Below are 23,385 nucleotides of genomic sequence, written 5' to 3'. Positions count from 1 at the left end.
CTGCCATTCTCTGCTTCCAATGGCCCTGGAAAAGGCCAAGTCATTACTTCAGACACCTTTCTTTGCACTGCCTATGCTAACTGGTAGCCTTCCACTGGAAGGCAACATCCATAGATGCAAATGCCCCATCCCTGAAAGTGTTCTAGACCAGGTTGGATGGACCCTGAGCAGCCTGAACTAGTGGAAAGTGTCCCTGCCCATGGCAGGGGGGTTGGAAGTAGGTGGTCTTTAGCTCTCTGGCAAGGAACTTCATCTTTATTCAAGATGGGTAAAGTTGGTCAGGTTTTTCCAGTGATCATGTAGAGTTGCCCACTGTTTAACTCAGCAATAACTTTGAAAATCCTTGCATTGAAATTATTTTGTCTTGAATCCCTGATTCCTATAAATATATAAATATTGACGCCTTTATTGTAATTACCATGCCCAGTAGCATGTAGTAAGTGCTTACTACTTCTGAACCTGAAGATGTTATGTTTTGTATTAGCTTGTAATAAGATTTAAAAGTGAGAGGCTGCCAAGCAGAGAAGCATGTCTTTAGAGATGACTTTGTCTCACAACCTCAAATCTATTTCTTCCAAGATAATACTGGTATTTCCCCTATGATTGGCAGCAGTAAAAATCTGGAGGATGAAAGCTGAGACAGCATCAGGACAGGAATTGCAACCCTCTAAAAAATTGCCAGAAAAGTAAGGTAGTAATAAGGTGCCAGCAAAGAGGTTTTTATAATATTTGATGCTTTTGCCATGAACCAGAATCTGTCCCTTATAGCAAAGAGGAAGTCACCCTTGAGACAGTGACCAGGTAATTGAACTGAAGTTGCTACAGGCTTTGTTGGCTTGGTCAATCACCCGAGCAGTGGTGTCCTATCAGGACACAGTTCCACCAGGCATCTTTTCAAGACTGCACTGCAATATGTTGCACCATTTCACATATTTGAAGAATGTATTTTCTATACCTGAGGAGAGATGGTCTTGTGTCTTCCCTACGCTGCTGCAATAGACAAGGCTTTCCTGTCCTGTTTTCACAAGGGGAAAGCTTGATGCAAAGGGTCAAGGTTTTTCTTGGTATTTGATAGTCTCTGCCTATTGCTCTCCTTTATAATTTTCTTTCCACCTCTCTTGCCAGAAACATGTGGTTCTGGGATTGCCCTTGAGAGCTGTGGCTGACAAATCCTCTGTTCCCTTCCCTAACAGTCTGGACTAGTTGTCTAACCCAAATTAGCAGATAAGCTGATTGGGTCTGGTGAGATGTGGAGTGCAGAAGAAATTACTAAGTGGATAGCAGTGTATTGCAGAGAGAATCTAATAGTGATAAATATATTTTTTCTCTTTCATCCATAGTTTGTAAATTTCTAAATCCTGCCAGCATGAAGAAAAAAACATGTACAACTGCTGCAAATAAACACTGCTAGGGTGCATACAGGAAGAAGATCCGTAAAGAAAAGAATGATAATGCTCTTATAATTTAGCAGGTTTGTTTGTGTCTGGATTGCTGCATTTAGTACAAAAGACGATAGTTCTGACAGGATATTGTCTCATTAAAGGGATTGGAAAGCAGGTAAGGGGAACAGAACACAAGAACAGCCTTTCCAAGAGACTGGAAAGATTGATTACCTTAAAGAGGAGGCATGTAAGAAATTATATGAGTATACACAGTAACTAACCAGTGGAGAAGGTGGAGACAACAGAACTTCTAGTCTCATAGGAGGAGACCAAGAAGATGTTTATTGAAATTTGCTGTTTCAAAATTGAAAATTACTATTTTAAAGATAATAGAATAAAATTAATACAGTATGGACTACAATGCTGGAAAATAGAAAAGCTGCAACTAGGCCATATGAAAGATGTAGCTGAATATAAAGAGGCCCTGCATGTTTGAGAGAGATTTTTTAAATAATAAAACCTAAAGTTTAGGATGGAATAATCAGTCTCATAATACAGGTTTGAAGATGGTTTCCGTTCAACTCTGTTGATTTCCATCTCCCCATGCAACCCCCATGGGAATGCAGAGATGACAAACTGACTGGCTTTTAAGCCCTTGAAATGCCAGATCGCCTCTAAATTACAGAGTCAGAAGTTTGGGTTTTGCTGGGCTTTGCTGGCACCTCACAACACAGTGCAGTATGCATGGTAAGAAGAAATCTGAGAGCCCTCGGTAAAGCACTTCAGGGCTACAGTTCCTTTGCAGCTATTGTACAAACCTTTCAGGGTGGGGTTTGGTTTGCATAGCTTTGCCCTGCTTTTTTGATCCCTTTTTGCTGGTGCTAATTCTGTTGACCTTGCTGGTTTCCTGCCCAGAGTACTGAGACTCCCCAGCCAAAGTTGTCCAGCTGGGTCAGAGCAGCAGAGTGGCTTCTTATCTCCTCTAGAAGAGCAAAGCCTGTAGGAGCTGAGGACAGTAAAAATATCTCTGAGTCGGGCTGCCCCGATGGAGGGGAAAATGGCAATGAGCAGAAAAGCTGAGGGAACATTTTATCACCCATGAATCATTGTTCAAGTTCAGCTGGAGGAACTGGAAATGTGATTTGTCCACAGAAAGTCCTTGATGCCTCAAGAAGAGCATTAGCAGAGGCACCTTGGCATGGCACAGAGCACACAAATACATTCCAAGTAGATATGTTTGTTGTCTCTGAAAAAACAGTGCTGTAATTGTTCAGCAGTATTTAAAAACCAAAAGCCTCTCTCTTCTTATAGAGAGTGTTTCAATGAATGATGCAGATGACTTAGGTCCAGAAATTAAAATGCTGAGAGAGGGCACCACCTATACATGTGGAAATGTGGCTTCCTTCCTCTGCAGTAAAGGCATAAGTTATTAGATGTTATAAGATGTTAAAGGCATAAGTTATTAGATGGATAGTTAACCAAACATTTATTGAAAAATAAGTTGAGGCCTAAGGGTATGACTTAATTTAGAGCTTGGGGTCAAATATCCATCTTCTCCTGTAAATTAACCTTTATGTGACTGTAATTTATTACAAAGTGCCATACTGGTGGTATGTATATTAAAAATTAGTATGTTCAGCTTTCACTTCACAGATCCACTTTTTTATCAATTGTATAATGCATTCATTTTTGAGCAGAGTGAAGCATGCAAGACTTAAAAATTATCAATAAGTTGATAGCCCGTAGGATTTTTGGAGAAAAAGTGTTGTTTTGCTGGACAGATGTTCCAACCAGGCAGCTGGAAGGAGGACAGTGACCTGGTGGGTTCTATTTCTTCACCTTTGCTACATGGGCAATTTAGAGGGGTGTAGCAGAGTTTCTTTCTTGCAAGTTCTGTATCCACTGGGTATTTTTAGCATGGTTCCACTGAGTCACTTACTGCATAGCAGGTCTGTATTTTAATCTAATGAGGATCTTTCTAATAACTTCCATTACTGAAACATTTGAATGTGGGAAGGAGGTGAAAGTAATTGGATTGCAATAATTAAATCATCCAATGCAATTACCTTCAAAAGGTTGTGTGTTTATGCTTCCTGAATGCAAACAGGAATTGAACCGTACAGGCAGCTCCAAAGCTGCATCTGTTCTGGGAGGGAAATCATTTGGTGGAGTATGGGTGAAGGAGGTCTGTGGGTAAGAGAGAGATGAAGAGCATTTTGTTACCCCAAAGATCTGCAAGGAAGACTGGTCCACAATTTTTAATGAGGAGGTAATTCTGGAACTTTGCTTGAAAGAAGTCCCAATGTGATGTAACGCTTGTTTAATTCTTTCCAAAGCTGTAGATTCATGCTCACTGGGAACTCCAGCCCTGCATTTACCTGCATTTTCAGAAAAAATTAGCTTCCCTACAGCTGGGAGGTGGTGTAGTCACTACACTGCTTCTTATGATTCATGATGAGAACTGATTTTGTGGAGCTGCTGAAGACTTGAGGCAGCTTGGCTCTCTGAACCTCGTTCTAGTAACCTCAATGTAAGGGAGCATTTTTCTGTGGTTGTGACTTTTGGTTCATTTTTTGGGTCTCTATTAACCAAAGTTTCCAAAGTGGAAACTGGTCAGAATGTGATTTTTGTCCCAGGCCTGAAGAGCAGAGCTTGCACTGCTCCCAGGCATGTGTAGTCAGCTAACTGGAAAAATCACTGAACTGCATTGCTTATTGTCCAGAAAACTGAAAAATGGGTAGAAACTGTTTCACAGCTGAGTAGTAAAGCTGTCATGTTGCTATCTCTTTTTTTTTTTTTAGGTCATAAAAATTAATTTCCCCTGATACTGTCTCCTATAAATCTTTGGTTTTTAGTAACTTCCCACAAAATACCCGAAAAACCTTCTATGTAAACCATAACTGTGTTAAATAAAATTGTCTCGATTTCTCTGAGGTCTAAGTACAACTGATGGGTATAACACCCTGAGAAACCCATGCAATCCTCTAGCTGCATATAACCTACCTAAACTTTGACATTTTCCCTATTATGCAATGTGCATCTGCATTTAGTTACAGCAGCATGAATTAAATAGGGAAACATCTTATTAAGCATGGTTTGACTGCTTAGTATGCTTTGTGTGAAAAAAATCCTGCCTTTCAGTCCATCTGCCTGTTTGCTTGGCACTCTGTTTTGTGCAATGTTTTTTTTTATATCACTGGGTGGGATCAACAGTGCACTTGAATGTTCAAGTGCTCATGAGACTCCTTCCTTCCTCACAGCTGGTGGCTGAGCTACTGCTCAGAGATCCAGCTGCCTCCAGCACACGGGTTTTGGTGTGCTCCCTGTGCTGTTCACATCCAGGGCTGTGTGAAGTCCTTGCGTGGTTCACCCTCCTTGCTGTGATCCTGTTTCTCTGATGCTTCTGAGCTTTGTGTATGAGGGTTCCTGGATTGGTGACAATGGCAGCAGTGTTTTGGATACAACAGCAGGATGTCAAAGGTGCTGGCTGTTGGGAGCTGGCCCAGGTTCATCTTGAAGTCAGATCTTACTGCTTCTATGGCTTTGTTGCAGGACTTGAGAGATATAGAGTATCTGTCATTATTCAAAATTATTCTCAGTTATTCAAAATACAGATACAGAGTATCTTATCATTATTCAAAATACTTCCATTTTATGGGAAGCCCAATGATGAGTTACAGACCAAGGTTACCATGAGGATATTTTATCTTCTAGAAATGCCTTTATGTAATCAGTGCTAAGAGAGAACCTCTGTAAAACAGTCCATCCTTCAGAACTTTTTAATCTTTTCCCCATACATTTTCCCCCTTTCCTGGACTTGTAGCTCTTACACTTTATTTCAGAACCTCAGCCTGCCCTTTTGTAATATAAAAGACCCTAGACCAGATCTACAGTGATCACAGAATCATAGGGTATCCTGGCTTGGAAGGGACTCACAAGGATCATCAAGTCCAACTCCTGGACCTGCACAGGACACTCCAAGAATCACACAACATGCCTGAGAGCTTTGTCCAAATGCTTTTTGAACTTCAGCAGGCTTGGTGCTGTGACCAGTTCCCTGGAGAGCCTGTTACAGTGAAGAACTTTTTCCTGATATCCAACCTCAACTTCCCCTCACTCTGCTTCATGTCATTCCCTCAGGTTCTGTTGCTGGCCATGTAAGAGAAGAGATCAGTACCTGCCCTTCCACTTTGTCTTGGCAGGAAGCTGTAGACTGCTATGGGGTCCCCCTGCAATCTCCTCCAGGCTGAGCAGGCCAAGTGACCTCAGCCACTCCTCATGTGGCTTCCCCTCCAGGACCCTTCACCACCCATATGGCCTCTGCTGCATGCTCTCTAAATAGCTTTATATCCTTCTTATAGTGTGGCTGCATAGCTGTACCCGGCCTCAGTCACAGAATAAGTCCAGTCAATCTTTAGCTAGTTCAGCTGAAATCACACATTTGTTCATCAAAACCAGGGAAAACAAGGTGGCATCTGGAATGTACCCCAGCATTTCAGGGTTTATGCAGAACCCTCCATCACAGTTGTGTGATAGTTGTGTGGGAATTGGTATGGGTGAGTCTGGGTGGGAGACAGTCATGCACTTCCCTGGGCCTTTGGTGTTGGGTTTGGTGGGGGTGGTGTGGGACTACTGGGGTTTTGTCTTGATTTTTTTTCTTTTGTTTTGCTTTTCATTTAGGAGGACATAGGATAAGGACGGTTAGGAAAAAGTCCTCTTGTTGCCTGAGGCTTTGACACTCTGCTATTACATTTCTATTGTTTTCTCTGAAATGCAAGCTGGCCCAGAAACTACTTCTGGTTTTGATTTTTACTTTCAAATACTTTCTATCAAAATTTATTGGAGAGATGGAACTCCTCATCAGTGGTTTCAGTACAATGGCAGTGGTTCCTGAGCTGCCACTAAGCATGAAAGATCCTTTATTCACAGTAGGGTTCCATGTCACTAAGCAGGGGAAGTCAGAATCTCTTCCCATCTCTGCAACAAGTCTCTGGACACGTTGAGGGATTTATAGTACTGTATAATTCAGTTTATGCAGTTGTTAAATAATTTTTCTCATCCTACTTCTAATGGCAGTGTGTCCCTGCTAAAGGTGATAAAGCCATCAGTGGTGTACTTGGACTTCAAAAGCTACTATTGTCATGTTTGTTTAATGACATCAGGTAGAGCTTTTGCTGTCACAAATGCAGATATTTGGTTTCTACAGAAACATGTCTTTTGAATACTTCTGAATTGTCTGTTATTGGATATTTAGGAATAGGTGGAGTTTCTTTTCAACACTAAAGAAGTCTTCAGTGTATTGACGGTAAGAACATGTGCTAGTACTCTATTAGATATGCCTGAAACCTCACAGATTGCACTAATGCTTAAATAACATTGTCATAATATCTTTTTGTTTCTTCTATCAATGAATAGTTGGAGGAGTATTTTAAAGGGCTTTCCACAATAGTTTAGTGTACTCCTTTTCCTTTTTCAAAGCTGTTCTGAAATGCTGTTAAATCAGTTCTGTAGTTAGAACAGTGGACAGTATTATTGCCCCTGAAAATGTCCATTGGGCATTTCTTTTTAACCATGTCATTTGCACTGTTGACATATCCCCCTTTCCCAAGGAGCTGTAATGTGCAAAGAGTCTCTGAATAAGCCTGATGACTTTAGAAAGTGACAGATTAAAGCTTCTGTACCTCTGTAATTTGTGTCCTCGCTACAAATAAGAATAAAACTATAAAATAATAAAATAAAAAACTTTAAAATAATTTCACATTTCATTTGATGCTTAGTGGTTTTGGTCACTCAGCAAAACAAGAGATAAAATAATCCTGCAGTACATGGTCCAAGGTACAAACAATAAGGACTACATTAAAATGCCATTTGAAACAATTTCCCAAGAATACCTATGAAATGATGTAGTAAATTGTATGTGTTGAGGGTTACCTCTGCTGTGTTGTCCTCTGAAGTATGTCTGGGGCATGAAGGTGATAATAGTACAGAAGTGCATCTCATCAAAGAGAAACTTTTAAAAAGACAGAAGTGAAAAAGGAAAAAAAATGAAGAGGAGAGGAAGGATCTGTTATGGGAAGCAGATATATTAGGTTTGCTCACTCAAACTGTGAAACTAGAACTGGTGGGTTTATGGATATTCTGGAGAAGTGTAGTGTTATAGGGATCTTGTTTCTTGAGGTAATGGATCTCCCTACCACAGATTTCCCAGTATTGCAACATGCAAACATCTTGGGCCAGTGTTTTGACACATCAGTATGTCTGTACTGTGTGCAACACCAGTGTTTCATGCAAGGCACAAAGGAGGAAAGACAGGAGCCCTGCTGTGAGTCACTCACAGCAACTCAACTCCAGCACTCCAAGCAACACTGAGTTTTCCAGCAGTGAGGTGATTGCTCAGGCCAGAGTAGGGATTAGAGCAGAGAATCTTGCATCCAACCTGGCAGCATTGTGCACATTTTCACGAGGCACACTGCAGCCTAGATGAACAAAGTTGGGTTTGTATGAACAGATTGTTTTTATCAGAAATGAGATACCAGTGACTGAATAAGTTTCTGTAGATGGTGATGCACAGAGCTGCCACACCGAGGTGGATGTGCTGCTGTTGACATGGGCACCTGCATGAGTAGTAGGTGCCCAAGTGAGCTCACCTCCTACACAGCCTGGCAGTGTGCTTGAGACCTGCTGCTACATCCACAGCCACCTGGACCTTAGCACATTCTCTTCATCATAACAGAGTGAAGCAATTTTTCTTTTAAAATTGGCAATTTTCACATCCCCTTAATATATGAAGACATAGCCTGTCTTTTGTATGGCAGAATTATTTCTATATAGCCTGTCTCATTTAAAAATAAATCATCTCTGTTATGAAAAGACTAGAAGAATATCCATCGATTTGACAGCTTCTAAAAATCTTCCCAAGTCAATTTGCTGGCAACAAAATGAAGGGACAACTCATTTCCATGGTGATGCTGACTGAATCACTCTAGAGCAGCTGAAGAATGAATCCTGACCCAGGTGGGTGCATCTTTAAGTCCAGTAACCATGCAAACAGCAAGTACTCCATATGCTGGATATCCATAAAAAAAGCTTATTTTCATTCATTCTTGGGGTTTTTTTTCTTTGCATTCTTTAGAAGCTCCGACAGCTCTGAGTTTCACATCTAGTAGGTAGTATTCTGTAAAAAACGTATATAGAAATGTGTGGAACTTCAGCTGAAAAAGGATGTGCTCTTCCAAGAACATTTGGCTTCTCCCAAACTGAGTCGTTGGTATGGTTTATTCGTTAGCCCAATTCTACTTTGGGAAAAAGTTACCTAGAAAAGGCTGCTGAACTGGGGTTGGTTTTCCTTCTTTCAATAAAATGCTTTTTCTATGTCAGTGATCTTTAAGAGAAGAAAATTCTGAGTCATCATATCCCGACATAAGGAATAACTTTCATGCTTTTACATGAACTTATAGATAGATATTGGAAATCCACAATAATGCTTAATATCATTTTTAAATGTTTGCTTTAAAGACATGCATAGTAATAATCCTTAATTTTAAAATAAATTGTTAGCCAGATCTTTTATTTTCTTTTACTTCAGATCATTTACAGGGGAGATACTTATTTCTCTAAAGAGTTGCATGAACTGACTTGCTGGTTATGTTTCTTTTCACACACCTTACAGTTAGATGGCATCTTTTCATAGTATTTTTATTCTTATAATGCTTTGTTTCTCATTTAGTTGTCATTTAGTCACATGATTTAGTCCTTGAATGGAAATATATTTGACTACACTAAGAAATGAGCATACTGTGTACCTATAGAAGAGGCCTATATTCATGTAACTGTCAAATTGATTAGAAATTCTGCAGTGGGTACAGTTTAATAAACAATGACAAAACCAACCCAAAGCATTCAAATTATTGCCATTTTTGCACATAAAATTCATTTTTATTTCCTGCAGCTTTTGAAAGATCTGTTCTTCTTTCCTAGCAAGCTGAATTATTTGTAAGATGTTCTACTGGATTTATTATTTGCAGGAGTGTCAGAGTGGAGATGAAGGGCAATGTTGTTGAAGCCTGGGGATTTTGAAACAGATAGCACTTGAATACCTAGATTGGGATGGTCAAGAAAGGCAGGTCTCTCACAGGTGCATTTCCTCAGGGTAGTTTCATATTCAGTTATTTCAGCTCCCTGTGATTCATCCCATTATTTTTTTGTGCACACTCATTCATTGCCACAATGACCTCACTTGTAAGGACAAACACATTTGTAAGAGCTCATCCATTTGGGAAACTGAGTGGTTGATGTGCATCTAGAGCTTCTGGTCAACAACTATGGTCAGCTGTGGGGAGAAATGACAGAAGGGTTTGTCTGTCCCTCTCACCATCAAAGATACATCAGCCTTGTTATTTGCCAGTGAATTGTGCCTTACAAAATGTTTTGGCAGCTTTGCTTCAGAGCTGCTGCTGTGTTCAACACAAAAAGGCCATTAGACTTAGGACATAATTATAATGAATGTTACATGTTTCATATAATTTGTGAGAGCTTTCTAAACTTGGGACTTGTTAACCCAGTGAAGGGTTAGTTTTTAGAGCAACATACCCTGTTGAGATATTTCTACAATGATTCAGCTTGTGTAGCTCCCAAATATACAAGGTCTCAGAATTATTTGCTGTAAAAGGAGTTTGAAGGCAGGTTAAGATGAGCAGATACTTGATTTTGGACATAAGCAACACAGGAAGACAAAGTGATACAGCCTTTAGTTTGAAGTTTGAAGGTTAGATTACTAGTTCTTGAATTGCTTTATTATGCATGGCATCTCAATTCAGACTATACTTGTGTATGTAATGCCTTAGATCAATTTATATTCCTTTATGATGTATTTCTTGTATTATGACATTGCTCTGAATTTGTACTGACTAAAGAGGGCTGCAATCTTCTTTTTGAATGAAATGAGGTAACAATAGAAATGATCATGCAGTCTTTACCGAAAGCTGTATTTCCATGTTTCATGTACTGGAAAGAGCCATTCTTGCTTGTTTCTTTTTTCTTAATAGTATCAAGTGCAAGTTATAGAAACAATAGTTTTTTAGATCCCTCCTGCATTTGCTGTTGCATAATAATTTTGATGGAAAAGACTGAATAGAAGTGGATGCTGGGTCAAAATCTATATGCTTGGATAACTATGTTTTCTAGAGAAGGTTAATACATTCAATGTAAATCAATAAAGCATGAATACAGTATTATATGGAGAGTTTTCTGGTTAACACTAGATATAAGGATTAGAGGAACAGTAATTAGAGGAACAGGGGGCTGTAAGTGAGGTGACAGTAGGCTATGCAGAAACAAGAGGTTAATGCTGCTTTAACTGTTCACACTGTTACTAGACATGTTTTGATGAAATTAATTGATGAACTGAAGTTAAGAGAGAGCTTCAAGTATAAGGAGGCTTCAGAGACTGGACCAAAAGAAGCAAATGATAATGAGGGCTGAAATAATAAATATTTAATGACCTAGATGGTGCATCAGTTCAGATCCTCTGCTGTAGAAACAAGCAACAATTGTCTCAAATCTCTGAAGGTCATGGATTGAGTAAAAGGCATCTGACAATATAATATGATTATGAGAAAGCAAAAGTAATCCTGAGATACATTGGGAAGACCTAGAAGAGAGGAAACTGCTGATGTCTTTGTAGGGAGCATTGTGTGATTCTAAGGGCCTCTATTCAAAGACACCAACTCCAAACTGATGAGGCAGAGGAGGCCTGCAAGACTGCTTGACACATTTGTCATCCTCTTCAGAGAAGGATAAGTTTGGCTTCTTTGTGCTCAGTGGCTTCTTGTGATAGCACTCTGCATGCATGGAGGAGAGGAAAGGTCCTGAAGCTGGAGAGGTCATTTTTGGCACAAATGGACATAACCTTAGTAATAAGCAGCTGAAAATTTCAGAACTTCCTTCTTTTTTTTAGGGGTTTTCCTGAAGCAGAACAATGAAACAACAGGCAGCAGATGGGCCAAGGCCTACCCTGAGAGCAGGGGGAAGGTTTCTGCAGAGACTGGAAGCACTGATACAGGAATGCTCTACTGGGCTACCTGTGCTGCCCCAAATTCTCACGTGGAGCCTTGAATGAACAGTCATGTTAAAGTCCTTGTAAAGCAAAGAACTAAAAGCCCTAGCAGTTTCCAAATATTGTTGAGATATGTTTAGCCAAGTTGTTGAATACTGAATGGAACCAAGGAGTCAACCCTTACCACCTTACAGGGGTTAATCTGAGGCTGATGTATCAGGCTGGTGTAGGAGTTCACAAGTTTACTTTCCCTCTCAGCAAAATAATTTAATTTTGAAGAACATGTTGTACATTCATCATGACCACTTTGCTTTCATTCAGTCATGATTATTTTTTAATTCTTCCTCATATGTAGTGCTTTTTCTTTTACAGAACAGTTCGTGTCTGGCTGAAGAGAGACAGTGGGCAGTACTGGCCCAGTATATACCATGCAATGCCATGTAAGTATAAGGAGATGTTCAATATCTACTGTGGATTTGCAAAGTAGTTTTGATGGAGCTTCATGCTTATGACTGTTTGCATGCTTACATCTCTGTATCAAATGTTATTCTTTAACAATCCTCTTGGTACTGGTGAAGCTTTACAAAGTTACATGCTAATGCTTCTGAGAGCCAGCAGAGATTACAGCAGTAAAAGCTGACAGACATGTTAGCAAGGGATGAGCATTTAATGCAAACACAGGTTTTAAAATATGTGAACTCAAAATGTGGTCTTGCATTCTGCCCCTAATGGAGTCCATAAAGCTTTGTAAGTCTCCGGTATAAATCACTCTGCCCTTCCTACTGTGTGTGCTCAGTCCATTAGAGTGCAATGGTAAATGGTTTTATTTGGTAAGAACTTAATATTCCATGGCACCTAATGTGATAGAGAGGATACTAGACAGGGAAGGCACCTCTTCCAATTTAGAAGCAGAATCATTTTACCTTTGCAATTGAACGTGGAAAACCAAATTTCCCTGATGGATCCCTCCATTATGTCTCCTCTCCCAAAGAGAGTGTTCATGCTTTGAGAAACTGCAGATCAATGTCCATTTTCCCAAGAGAGAGTTGAAGAAATGACAGCCCTTGCTGTTTGCTGTAACCCCTGTGTTGAGTGCAGGAATATAATTTTGTAGGTCATCGGAGGCAGGCATATGCTAATGCTCTTCAGTCAGCTTCAATTAGATGTGCTGGGTTAGCCTGTCTTTGGAAAGCTTGTAAAGCTGACCTTAAATCCAGATTGGGGAGCACATATCAGGTCTCATGGAGGTACTCATACTGTCTGGAGAAAGGATTAGTTTAAGCTAAGATAGGTAGATTTGTAAAAAACATCTGTCTCCATGATAGCTAAAATATTTAATAGGTGTAAGTTTTAGTAGAAAAACATCAATTTGGGATTCTAGGGCAGCCAAGGTATTTGCCTGTTTTAAGAAAACAATTTGGTAGAGAGGGGGACCCCTCATCCTCCTTTGTTGATGGACTAGCTCATAAGAACGTGTCAATCCTCAAAGGTACTTTCTGCTCAAGATTTTGCCAAGAAGGTATTGGGAACTAGCTAATGGTGTGGCAGTCTCTGGAGCTCTGTCATGATCACTGGCAGTGGCCTGAGTTCCCCTGACTGGTCCTAAGAGGTTTGCTTTCCCCAGCCAAACTGTTATGAAATGGCCTTTCTAGCTATTTGGCATTGAGACTTCTCTTTTCCCATGTGATATTTTTGTATGCATTTGCATATTTGAATCTCATTAGATTCTCCTCTGGTCTTAGCAAAGCTGTGTTATTGCCAGTAATAACTGTTTCAGTGGAAATGATGGAGTAGATCCAGTTCCACTGAATGGGGACTATTTCAAAGCTCCTTCATAGATTTGAAGACCTGACAGTGCTCCTTCACTTCATAGGCTGGTAAGCATTTGAGGCATGAGATATTGAAATTATATTGTGTTATTCAACAATTTCAAGAATCATCAGGTATAATTAACAATTGAATCAATTACAATCAGTCATGCCTCTAAGCTTGGAAATCATAGAAAGGGCTCTGAGTCAGAATCTGTACAAGTCTGCACTTGACTGGAAATGATGGTTTTGTCTGTTTCTGTATTGATCACCTTTTTGATGGTGCTCTGCTTTAGGTTCATACTGGGTTTTGTTGTTTAAAGAACAATGACTGCTGAGAGTTTCTTTGTGTAAAAATGTAGTAGGCACAACGGTGCCTTTGTGCTGCTTAGCAAGCTGTGAGTGGCAGTCCTACCTCTAGGTACCCCATTAGCATGAGTTGTGACTGACTGTGGTGATGTGTGACCCAATCTATTTTATGATTTGATATCAGGTAGCCTCAATAACTGAGTTTGCAGACTAGCTCCTCTAGGAAATGAGAAGGATGAGGAGTTGGGTTGAGTCAGTGATGTGCTTTGGTCAAGTTCTGCACCCAAACAGGGTCATCACTGCATTCTGAATGTCAAAATCATTAAATACCTAATGGTAAAAAAGGCCAAGACTATAGATCTCTTCTGAGCTTAGAGGTAGAATTTCTCCTAATTGGGAAAGTTTTATGTCCTGCCTGTGGGTGATTCTGTGGTCAAAAAATTCTGGGCAGCACAGTGGCCATATTTTTGATCGTCATCTCCAGCTCATGAGAAAGAAAAGAGCTCCAGCTGAAACCTTGCTAATCCGTTTCCTTTGCACCAGCGTTGTCTCAACAGCTAATTAACAACAGACCTCTGTAAACATGTAACCCTGGTTAGATGTGTACTCTTGATTACAGGTGTAACCATGGTTAGATTTGTCACTTTGGGCAGAGGATTAAAAAAACAGCTTAGCAGACACAAATTTATGAAAGGTAAAGAAATTGTAGTCAAGAGTCAAGTAAAATTTTCCAATAAAAAAACCAACAAAACTAAAACACACAAAAAGACCTAAATGCAACCAAAAAAACCTATTACAGATGTGGAATGGAGTAAAAGATTTATTGTACTGGTGAACAATGGAGTATCCAGTCTTTGAGGCAGATAATGTGCTGCTTGTCTTATGATGGTTTTCGTAGCTAACACTTTGCTTTGAACAGGAGGGTGAAACAACTGCAATGCAAAACATGCTCCTTTGGTCTCAAACTGTGTCATGTTTAGGCACTTCAGAGGGGAGTCCCAGAAATTGCAGGGACAAAGTCTCTATTTCTCTTCTGATTCTGTCAGCCTCTAACGAAGGTGACATGCTTTTGAGAGCATGAAATATGTAATTGTGATTTCCCTCTATATTTCATTTTCTAAAGGCAAAAAATCAGTATGTATTTGCCCTGTATTAAGAAAAGACTGCAGCCAGACTTCTGCATCAGGAATATTCTGCTTGTCCTCCATAGCAGTTCAGATGAATCTTTTTCCAATCTGAAATCTAAATAATATCTAAGTTCTTAAGTAGAGAGTCTTCAGAGTGCTATTATTTTTCCTGGATATGGTTTTTTAAGGGTCTTAAATATCTCAGAAGCTTAAGGTTTCAGGGTTTTGTTTTGTTTTTTTCTTTTTTTTTTTCTTCCCATCTTTTTAATGTGCCTAAGTGCTAAAGTACCTGAATATTGTCTTAATTTTACCAGAGTAAGCTGCAATCTTGTTACAAGTAGCATAACTGACTACATCATAGTTGGTATGGACATAATTTTAGTGCTGTCATAATGATTTTTCTAAGTGCACATGTTACCGAAGAGTTCCCTTGGGAAATATGATTATAGCAAAATAAGTATCTTGACGCTGCTATGACTGTGTACACACAGGTATGGAATTCAGAAGTTACTTCTTTTGCAATTGTGTCAAGCAATTGTTTGCATCATTTGCTTCTGAAGTGTTTGGGAAAAGCATACTTCAAATAATTATTTTACCTTAGGCAACTTCTCAGTGAGCTGCTCATTGCCTTCATTGATACTGGTAGCTCTTTCAATGTATGCCCAGTGTCCAGCATTTAAAAGCTGCTGTGTGATATACCTGTTCTGGCATTAAGTGCCTTTAAACTTATTTGACGTTTATTATGCTTAGAATTGGAGAGTTTTCTGTCCATTTTTTTCCTACAACTCTTATTCTGCTACAGGCATAGAAGCCTCAGTATAATAGTAATGCACCACTTCTGGACGGGGTGATTCCAGTTTGCCTTTTCTAAGGGAGAGGTACAGGAAGGAGCAATTTTGTCACTGTTACTAGGATTTAATTGTTTCCTTTGTGTAGTTTCCTTGAACTGAAGCCTTTTAATTGATTCAGTTCAGTCAGCCCTTCCAGGAAAGGAATAAACTGAGGTGGCTGCCTGGATGTGGATCTGATGGGCTTTCTGTTTATGGTACTTGTCCTCCAGGAAACATTTCAAGAGGGAGTCAATACTGAAAGTGGAACAAGTTTTATTACACAGTCAACATTGACTCTTCTTCATATAGCTTTGCTGCCAATTAAACTATCAAGGAAGATTTGCTGAGCTATGGACTGTTTAGTCCTAAGAGAGACATTTCACAAATTGAGAAGATACTGGATCACAAAAGAGAGGACTCCAAGCTTGTTAGTAACACAAACATGCGAGCAATCACAATGGACAGTGGAAACCAAGAGGGGGGAGAAAAGCAGAACTAAAAGTGCATCTGACTGTACTCTGTATTTATCATAAGAATATGGTTTATAAAGCTTTATAACTCATACTGTTATCCTAGCTGCAGTTAGGAATTGCTCCTGAAAAATAATTCCTGAAGGTTTCTGTTGGGATAGCAGGATTCCCAGCTGCATGGTGCTGTGTTGGGTAGTAAAAGCAATTCCTGCTTTCTGAATGTAACTTCACAATTTTTCAATTAAACCAAGCACAGCTCTTGAATTCTTGCGAGGAAACCTGGTATTATCCTGGATACAAATCCTGCCAGATCCTTGAGGGAGCATACTGTGACCATCTTGTGTGCAATTTCAGGATAAGTCTTGATATTTATTAGAGTAATATCAATGTAATCAAGCAATGGCTAGTTTTAGATAAATTATTTTGACCATAGTACATGATACTGTCATAGTGCTGTCTGTGATGGGATTGGAGTAGGGGACAGTTGAATTCTGTCCTTAAAATTAGTTGATATGTTGATTCCTACTGGGAAATTTTTTTACTGCAGGTGTAGGATGCAAGCCTCTGACATAATGTAGTGTTTTGTTTTATTGTCAGCATAGTTCAGGCAAATGTAAAAAACTAAATTATTCAGCTAAGTAATCTCTGACTTATACTGAAATGTCAAGTGCCTGTTATATCAAAGCAGCACCATTCCTCTTAAATGAAAGGCTTGTTTACAGATAACTAGTAAGAAAAAAAATTAGGGAACTGGAGCAAGAAGTAGCTATTTTTCCATGTCCTAATAGGATAGGGTTGAATGAATTGCAAGAAAACATTTATTTTAATGCTTGTATATTGGTAAGCTCAAAATGCTGCACAGCATCATAAAGCATGTTAGCTAATTTTAGGCTTTCCAGAACTTCAAGAAAATGAGAATCACAGTTTTGTTAACTTCATCAACATGTTCATTTTTTTCAGCTCCATGTTCATGCATGTCTTTTAACCCGGAAACCAGAAGGCTGTCCATAGGTCTAGACAATGGTACAATCTCAGTAAGTACATCCAAAGATTTCTAGTTGAAATGCTTCCTTTTTGAGAAGTATGTGTGTGATGATGTGGTGAGAATATTTTTGCCTAGTGTTTGGGCGACAGACTTTTTAATGATAGTGGAACTAAATCTGTAGTACAGAAAATGTTAGATAATTAAAAATTTTATGCCAGCTTCCACAAAGAGATTGAGTGGGGTTTACTGTATTTATTGGGCAAGTCAACAAACTGTCTTAATTTGCATAACTTTTAAAAAAATAACACAGAAAAACAGCTGTTGTTTTATTAAATTTAAGTGACTTGTTAATTACATGATACCAAAGTTTCTTAAAGCAGCAATTAAGAGGAGAAAAAATCATCTTCTTAGAGGCAGAAGGTGGATTTCTGCTCCATGTCTATCTGCTTTTCCAAACTTCAGAGTTCAAATTTTGTTTCCTCTCCCTTCAGAGGAGTTGCTTCTAACTGGCAGTGAGGTTGCTGAGAGATTTGGCTCATTAACATATGAGATAGAGATGTGTGGAAAGGAAGTAGGATATTAAAAGAGGAGTGTGTCTGTTAGATCTCTGATAGAGGGTAGCAGTTTACCTTATTAATCAGGTTTTTCTTGTGGGATGATGAATAAAAAGCTGTATCACTTCGGAAGAGTGGAAGAGTCATGGGTCAGAGGTATTTTTCACTTATGCCTCATCAATAGATTCCTCTTCCAGTTTAAAATCAGTTTACCATCACTTCAGATTTTTCTGCTTTTATCTCTGCCTTATGGGCCTTATAACTGAATGAGTGTTTTCAGGCTGATAGAAGGGCAGCTGTCTGGCACTAAAGCCAGTATGGTGTTTGGGACAGGGGATGTGACCCTTTCAGCTGTTGTCTGTAGCTCCCTCAAAGATGTGAAGGTTTTGACCTATAAAGCTTTTAATGCCTAGTAGCAGAGTTTTGTGTGCCTGTAGGAGATTTTTCCTTTTGTATCTAGAAGATGGGACAGATTCCAGAGAATTCTCTGCACCTCTGAAATTCTCTCCTTCCCACTCTGAAATAGCTGAAATTTGCTGGTCCTACTAGGCACTTTTGTTTTCACCATGCCTTTGAGGAACGTGAGGGCAACTGTAAATAAGGTATTTAAATACTCTGGCATGATGGGGATGTGTCCTTCATCTTGGGGGGCATTTTGTTTTGAAGAGTCAGAGGATGCTTCAGAGTAAATGGGGTCAAATATTTTCCATTCTGAAGCTAAAATGAGCTGAAGGTAAATGAAGGTAAATGAGATATGCAGGTGATAAACCTACACGTGACTTTGGATATTTATAGGTTTTCATTGCCACATCTAAGGCAGATTCTATTTGTTGCAAAGCTGGGTTTTGCTTTTCCCAGTCTTCTGCATACGAGTATATAGGAAGGGGGAAGTGCTTGTCTGTGTTGCTTGATTTAGTCTTCTGTAAGCTGCAAGCACTTGTGTGGTAGGGAAAAAATGCACTCCAAAAATTTGTACAAAGGATGAAATGTTTTCATCTGTAGCAAACCTACGACTTTTTCATCTGTAGCAAACCTACGACCTAAGAGTAGCCACAACTGTAATGTGCTGCAAGAAGTGGTGGACATGGGAATGGATGAGCAAGGGGAGCCCTGTTTTCAAATCCCAGAAATACTGGAGCATAGAGAACACCCCCAGATACTTGAACAGGGGTTACAACCACCCTCTTGAGGAAAGGATAAATTTTTTTTCCTCGGCCCAGCTATGATGATTAGTTTAGCAGAAGAATACATAAGCAGGGCACATTGACCACAAAATAAGAGAACTTACTGCAGCAAGGTGACCTTAGTACCCTTATTTTAATTTCCTTAAATGGAAAGTACAGGCAATTTGCTTGAGCAGCTTGAAATATTTGGGAATTAGTCAGCTGCTCCACATTAGTACTTCTGTAATGCCCAGCACACTTGGCTGCTGGGTGCAGGGTCAAACAAAAACCCAAACAGAAAAACCATCCAACCATACCAATAAAACTCTGACAATTATTCTGTACCTTCACTTTGGGTAGAATGAAAGGATTCCTGGTAAGGGCTGTGAGCTGATAGTCATGAGAGTGACACATAATCTTAAATTATTTTTTTTTAACAGTGCAAGGAAGTACTTCCTGGTGTAAATGGAGATAAGAAAGTGGAACTGCCTTTTTTATTCAATGTGAAATTTTTGTAAGCTGTATGGATTTTGGTTATAGGTGTGGCACCTCAGGAGTGCATATTCTGCATTTTGAGAAGGACAGGCAGCACTGTTGGCACAGAAAGAAGTTCCAGCAAAGCCACCTGCGGTGAGCTTGTATGGCTACCTCTTTTGTGAAACAAGGCAGCAAGTTCTGCTTCTACAGAGAAGAAGAGATTGTTTTTAACCTTTTGTCACTTCTCAGCACGGGGGCTGCACAAACGTTTGTGCAGCACAGCACACCATTATCTCAAGTAAAGATTGTCTAACATCTTGCTTGAAGAGTGGTGGCACCTAATGTGAAAAACCCAAACTTTCTGTGATCTGCTTTTTTTACAGTTGGCAAATCTTTTTTTGAGAAGAAATGACATCTTAGGGACTGCTTGAAATCCCTTTTGGAAGCCAAACAACTTTATCCTGGACATAAATTCCTTGCTCAGAACTGGAAAAAAACATACTTTAATGGCTACAAGGTTCTTAAGATAGCACAAGAAACAGAAGAAGGGTCTTCTACTTGCAATAAACAGGAGACTTCCACTGCGAAGATGAGACTTCTCACCTCTTTCATCCATTTGAAAACTCGTTTCCTAGATAAAGTTAAGCTTTAGGTTCTGCAGCCAGAAGAGCAGAGATTAATTGTCTTTGGATGCACCCACATTCGTTTTTCTAGAAACCATTATGAAATGGCATAAATTTCTTTCTTCATTTTTGGGGAGATTGAAATGAGGGATTTAGTTTTTAGGTAGCTGAAGATGAATAAATTTCTCTTTTTTTTGCTGACCATGCCTAAGTCTGTATGAAGCTGTTACATACTTTCAGCAGAGCCACAAGGACAACAGGGCACCAGAATAATCCCTTTAGAATTTGTCCTTGGAGATGGTACTTATTAAGATAAATTCATCTTCCACCTCATCTGATCTTGCAGCTGTCTACCAGTTTGACCATTAGCAGTATTTTGAATACCTGAGACTGAGTCAGGCTCTACCTGCTGATGTACAACCTTCCCTTCTGCTGTTGTAGGGAGTTTAGTAATTTTTACCTCAAGAAATGAAATGAAATTATATAATAAATAAAGTGAAAATGCTGTCATTGTTTATAGAGGCTTGTTTTTTTTCCCCGTCTGACAGAAGATTTAGGAGTTTTCATTCTCTTCCATTTCTCAAGTAGGTTTTTTTTGTTCTCTGGAAGACCTGAGAGTGCAGTCAGTCACTTGTGTTAACAGGATAAAGTCAAGCCTATAAAGAGATCTGTAGTGTGTTGTCAAAATGGCATCATCTATCAAAGAACAGACTGTAAATTCCCCAGGGTGGGAGCTAGCCTATGCATGGGTAACACATAACTAATATATAAAGATTACTAACTCAGAAATGGATTCAATTGCTTAAGGAGAGTTCTCCATACATGGAGCTCTGGGAAGGCATGGATCTTCCTTAGCTCCTGGACCATGTTGCTCAGCCCCATAGCCAAGGACTCTGAATTATTTAAACAAGATGCTGATACTATTTCTAGGGCGAGGTTTTACAGAAGTCTTTTGCTCAAGAGAAGTTTGTGGTGGGTGTATGTATTTCAGTATGAAGGAGGTGTGCTACAGAAAGGAATAGTTGTGAGTCTTTGTACAAAGTGGACTGCTAGATTTTGACAGTCTTCAAGAATTCTCCTTTGTCTTTGTGAAGACTTTCATGGTACCAAGTTGCTGTTGTAATAATAAGCTCAACTGAAACAGGCAAGACTGAGCATTAACATTTTAATTATGACAAAAAGGGAGTAAAGTAGCTCCAAAACCACCTCTGAAGGGTAAAGAGTGATCTTGCCAGAAAAGTTGTTTTTAATCCCTGCAAGGAGGGTGTTTGGTTTTACCATCCTGAGTGCTCTTATGTGTCCCAGCTCCTCCTGTGCAAAAGGGTTTCACAGGACTCAGAAGTCTTTCTCTGTTCTGTTAACAAGCACTGAGTGAGCTGTGTAGGTGACCCCAGCTTTTCCAGCTCATTAAGAAGAGCCAGAAGCTGCCTAATGAGAACTGAGCGTCAGCAGCTCTGAGAGGAGCAAAACATCTACGTAGGCAAGGATAAAAAAAACCCAGCTTCTGCTGGTACAATGTTAAAGAGATGTAGTCGGTGTTTTTGTAGTGCAGATTACACATTTTATGTGCAATAGGGCATGAATTTCTTGAGCAAGGTGCCCTGTGCTAAATTACCTGCCTAGTGACACAACTAATGCATTTGGCCTGAAGAGGGAGAGGGCAATAAGTGCAATGGAAGAACACAAGAGATTGTAAAGGGGAGCGGGAGACCTGCAGAAAGATTAAAAAATGCATCCAAATTATCATGTGATTTCAAAGAAGAAAATTATATGCAAGAAGTCTTTGAGGGGAAAAAAAATATATCCAGTATTTAGGTTAACTGAAACTGTTTATCTTGTACTATATTTGTCCTTATTTTGGATGGAGTAGTGTATTGATAGTACATAACTGTGGTTTATATTTAATAATACAGTGGTAATCAATACTTGGATACACCTTACAAACCACACGTGTTTGATTTATTGTATTATAATGGAGATATTCAAAAGCCTTTTCAGTCTTCCAATGAAACTGTAGGGCTCTTTGGATCACAAAACAGAATGGCAGCATCAAATTTATTGAGAGAAAAATGCAAATAAAAGTGAGAATGCAATCCACTCTCTACATGCCACCTGAAGTCACCAGCATCTGTGTGCCACTGCAGTCAGAGACAAGGACAGCCAAACTGGTGGGAAAGGCAGACGTATCTTCCCATCACGTGCTGCAGCAATTAGAGCAATTTCTCTTTAGGTAACAATAGCAGAAAGTTGGCATTCTAGCACAGGGTCCTGCTTCAAATAGGCTTTGTAGTGAAGCATTTCATGTGGTGATACAGTATTCTTCAGGCTGTGGTTAAGGAAAACAAGTTCCCCTGTTAGTTGCTGGAAAGGTATAGCAGATTTTAAACTTTCTGTGGTTTGTAGAGCTAAGGTGACCCTGGTATAGAAATCTAGCTGACTTAATTTATTTGTTACTGCTGTTTAAGTAACACTCCCCGTTGTAGTCCTCAGCTGCCAGAGAAACCTACTGGGAGCTGGAGCAGATTAAGGAAAGGAAGATAAAGTAGAGAGAAATTTAAGAGAATGTATTTGTAAAAAATTTATGAACAGAAACATAGAGAGAGCAGAATACATAGCTGCCTCAAATCGCTCACAGTTGTTTTTCTGGAAGCTGGGATCTGTAGATGTTCCACGGATGTGTAACTGTAACCTCTCCATCTTGGTGCCAAGCAGTAGATGTGATGTGTTTGAATAATTCTGGTGCTGAGGGCCAGGCAGATTACCTGCAGTGACCCAACAGAAAATCCAGAGTGACTTGTTTTTAAATTCTACTTTGGAAACTGGGGGGAAATACTGGCTTGTTGGGGGTTAGAATGTCTTTTGCATTAAACATTTGGTTTGCCTTAAACATAGTCTGTAGGCTTCTGAAGTCCAGTTTTCTCTAGTGCTTTTGGCATGTGCACAAGAACATTTCACAACTGTATGTTTATCAAATTCTCTTATCTTGTGTTTGTAATGTTTATTTTAGTTTTCCATCCTATTTCAAGTTAAATGAGTTAGGTTTTACTTCTTTTGTCCTCTAGGCAGATTAGCACAGGGAGTTTCTGTGTAGTTTGCTATAAATTATTAAAATGATGTGGTTTTACACTCCTACATTTTTTACTTTGTGTTTCTCTAAATATATGATGTGTGTACATAGATACCTGACAGCTCTCTGAAAGCTACTTCATGTGGTGCTGCCACAAAACCTACCCTTTGCCTGAGTGCTTCCTCCAGAGAGATCTTGCATGAGTTTGGTAGTGGCCATTCTGTTTCCCCAGTTTTGAGTAACTTTCCTCTTCAAAACAATCTACAGGACCACACAGGGTGGTCAGTGAGTTTACCCACCTGGGACTTTTTTAGGAGCTGAGGCTGCCATGCAGACTCTTAGCTGCCATTTCCTCATGCAAAAGCCATATTGGAAATTGAACAGCAGTACCAAGACAACAGAGCCTGTCCCTATAGGTGTGCTCTTGCCTGGACACAGAGAAATTTGGGTTTCTGTTTGTCTGAAGCAAAGAGAGGCTTTTTAACAGAAACCTGAAATGCATTCCATTCCTATCACGTATTGTTGTTACCCAGTCT

The 23,385-nt window shown here is 39.5% G+C and overlaps 1 protein-coding gene across 1 annotated transcript in view; it reads left to right on the top strand.

Annotated features, from left to right (window-relative positions):
- The window catches only part of WDFY2 (WD repeat and FYVE domain containing 2), a 59,399-nt gene that overhangs the window by 18,616 nt on the left and 17,398 nt on the right, over window positions 1–23,385 (top strand). The window contains exons 2-3 of the mRNA XM_071448473.1: window positions 11,809–11,876; window positions 16,941–17,014. Coding sequence (XP_071304574.1) covers window positions 11,809–11,876; window positions 16,941–17,014 — 142 coding nt within the window. The remainder of the gene's footprint in view (window positions 1–11,808; window positions 11,877–16,940; window positions 17,015–23,385) is intronic.

This window comes from Agelaius tricolor, unplaced genomic scaffold (assembly GCF_023055355.1).
Source record: "Agelaius tricolor isolate 1412-34295 unplaced genomic scaffold, bAgeTri1.0.p SCAF_26, whole genome shotgun sequence".
NCBI classification, from domain to species: Eukaryota; Metazoa; Chordata; class Aves; order Passeriformes; family Icteridae; genus Agelaius; species Agelaius tricolor.
Note: the sequence above shows the minus strand (reverse complement) of the source record. Positions and strands in the feature narration are given on the sequence as shown.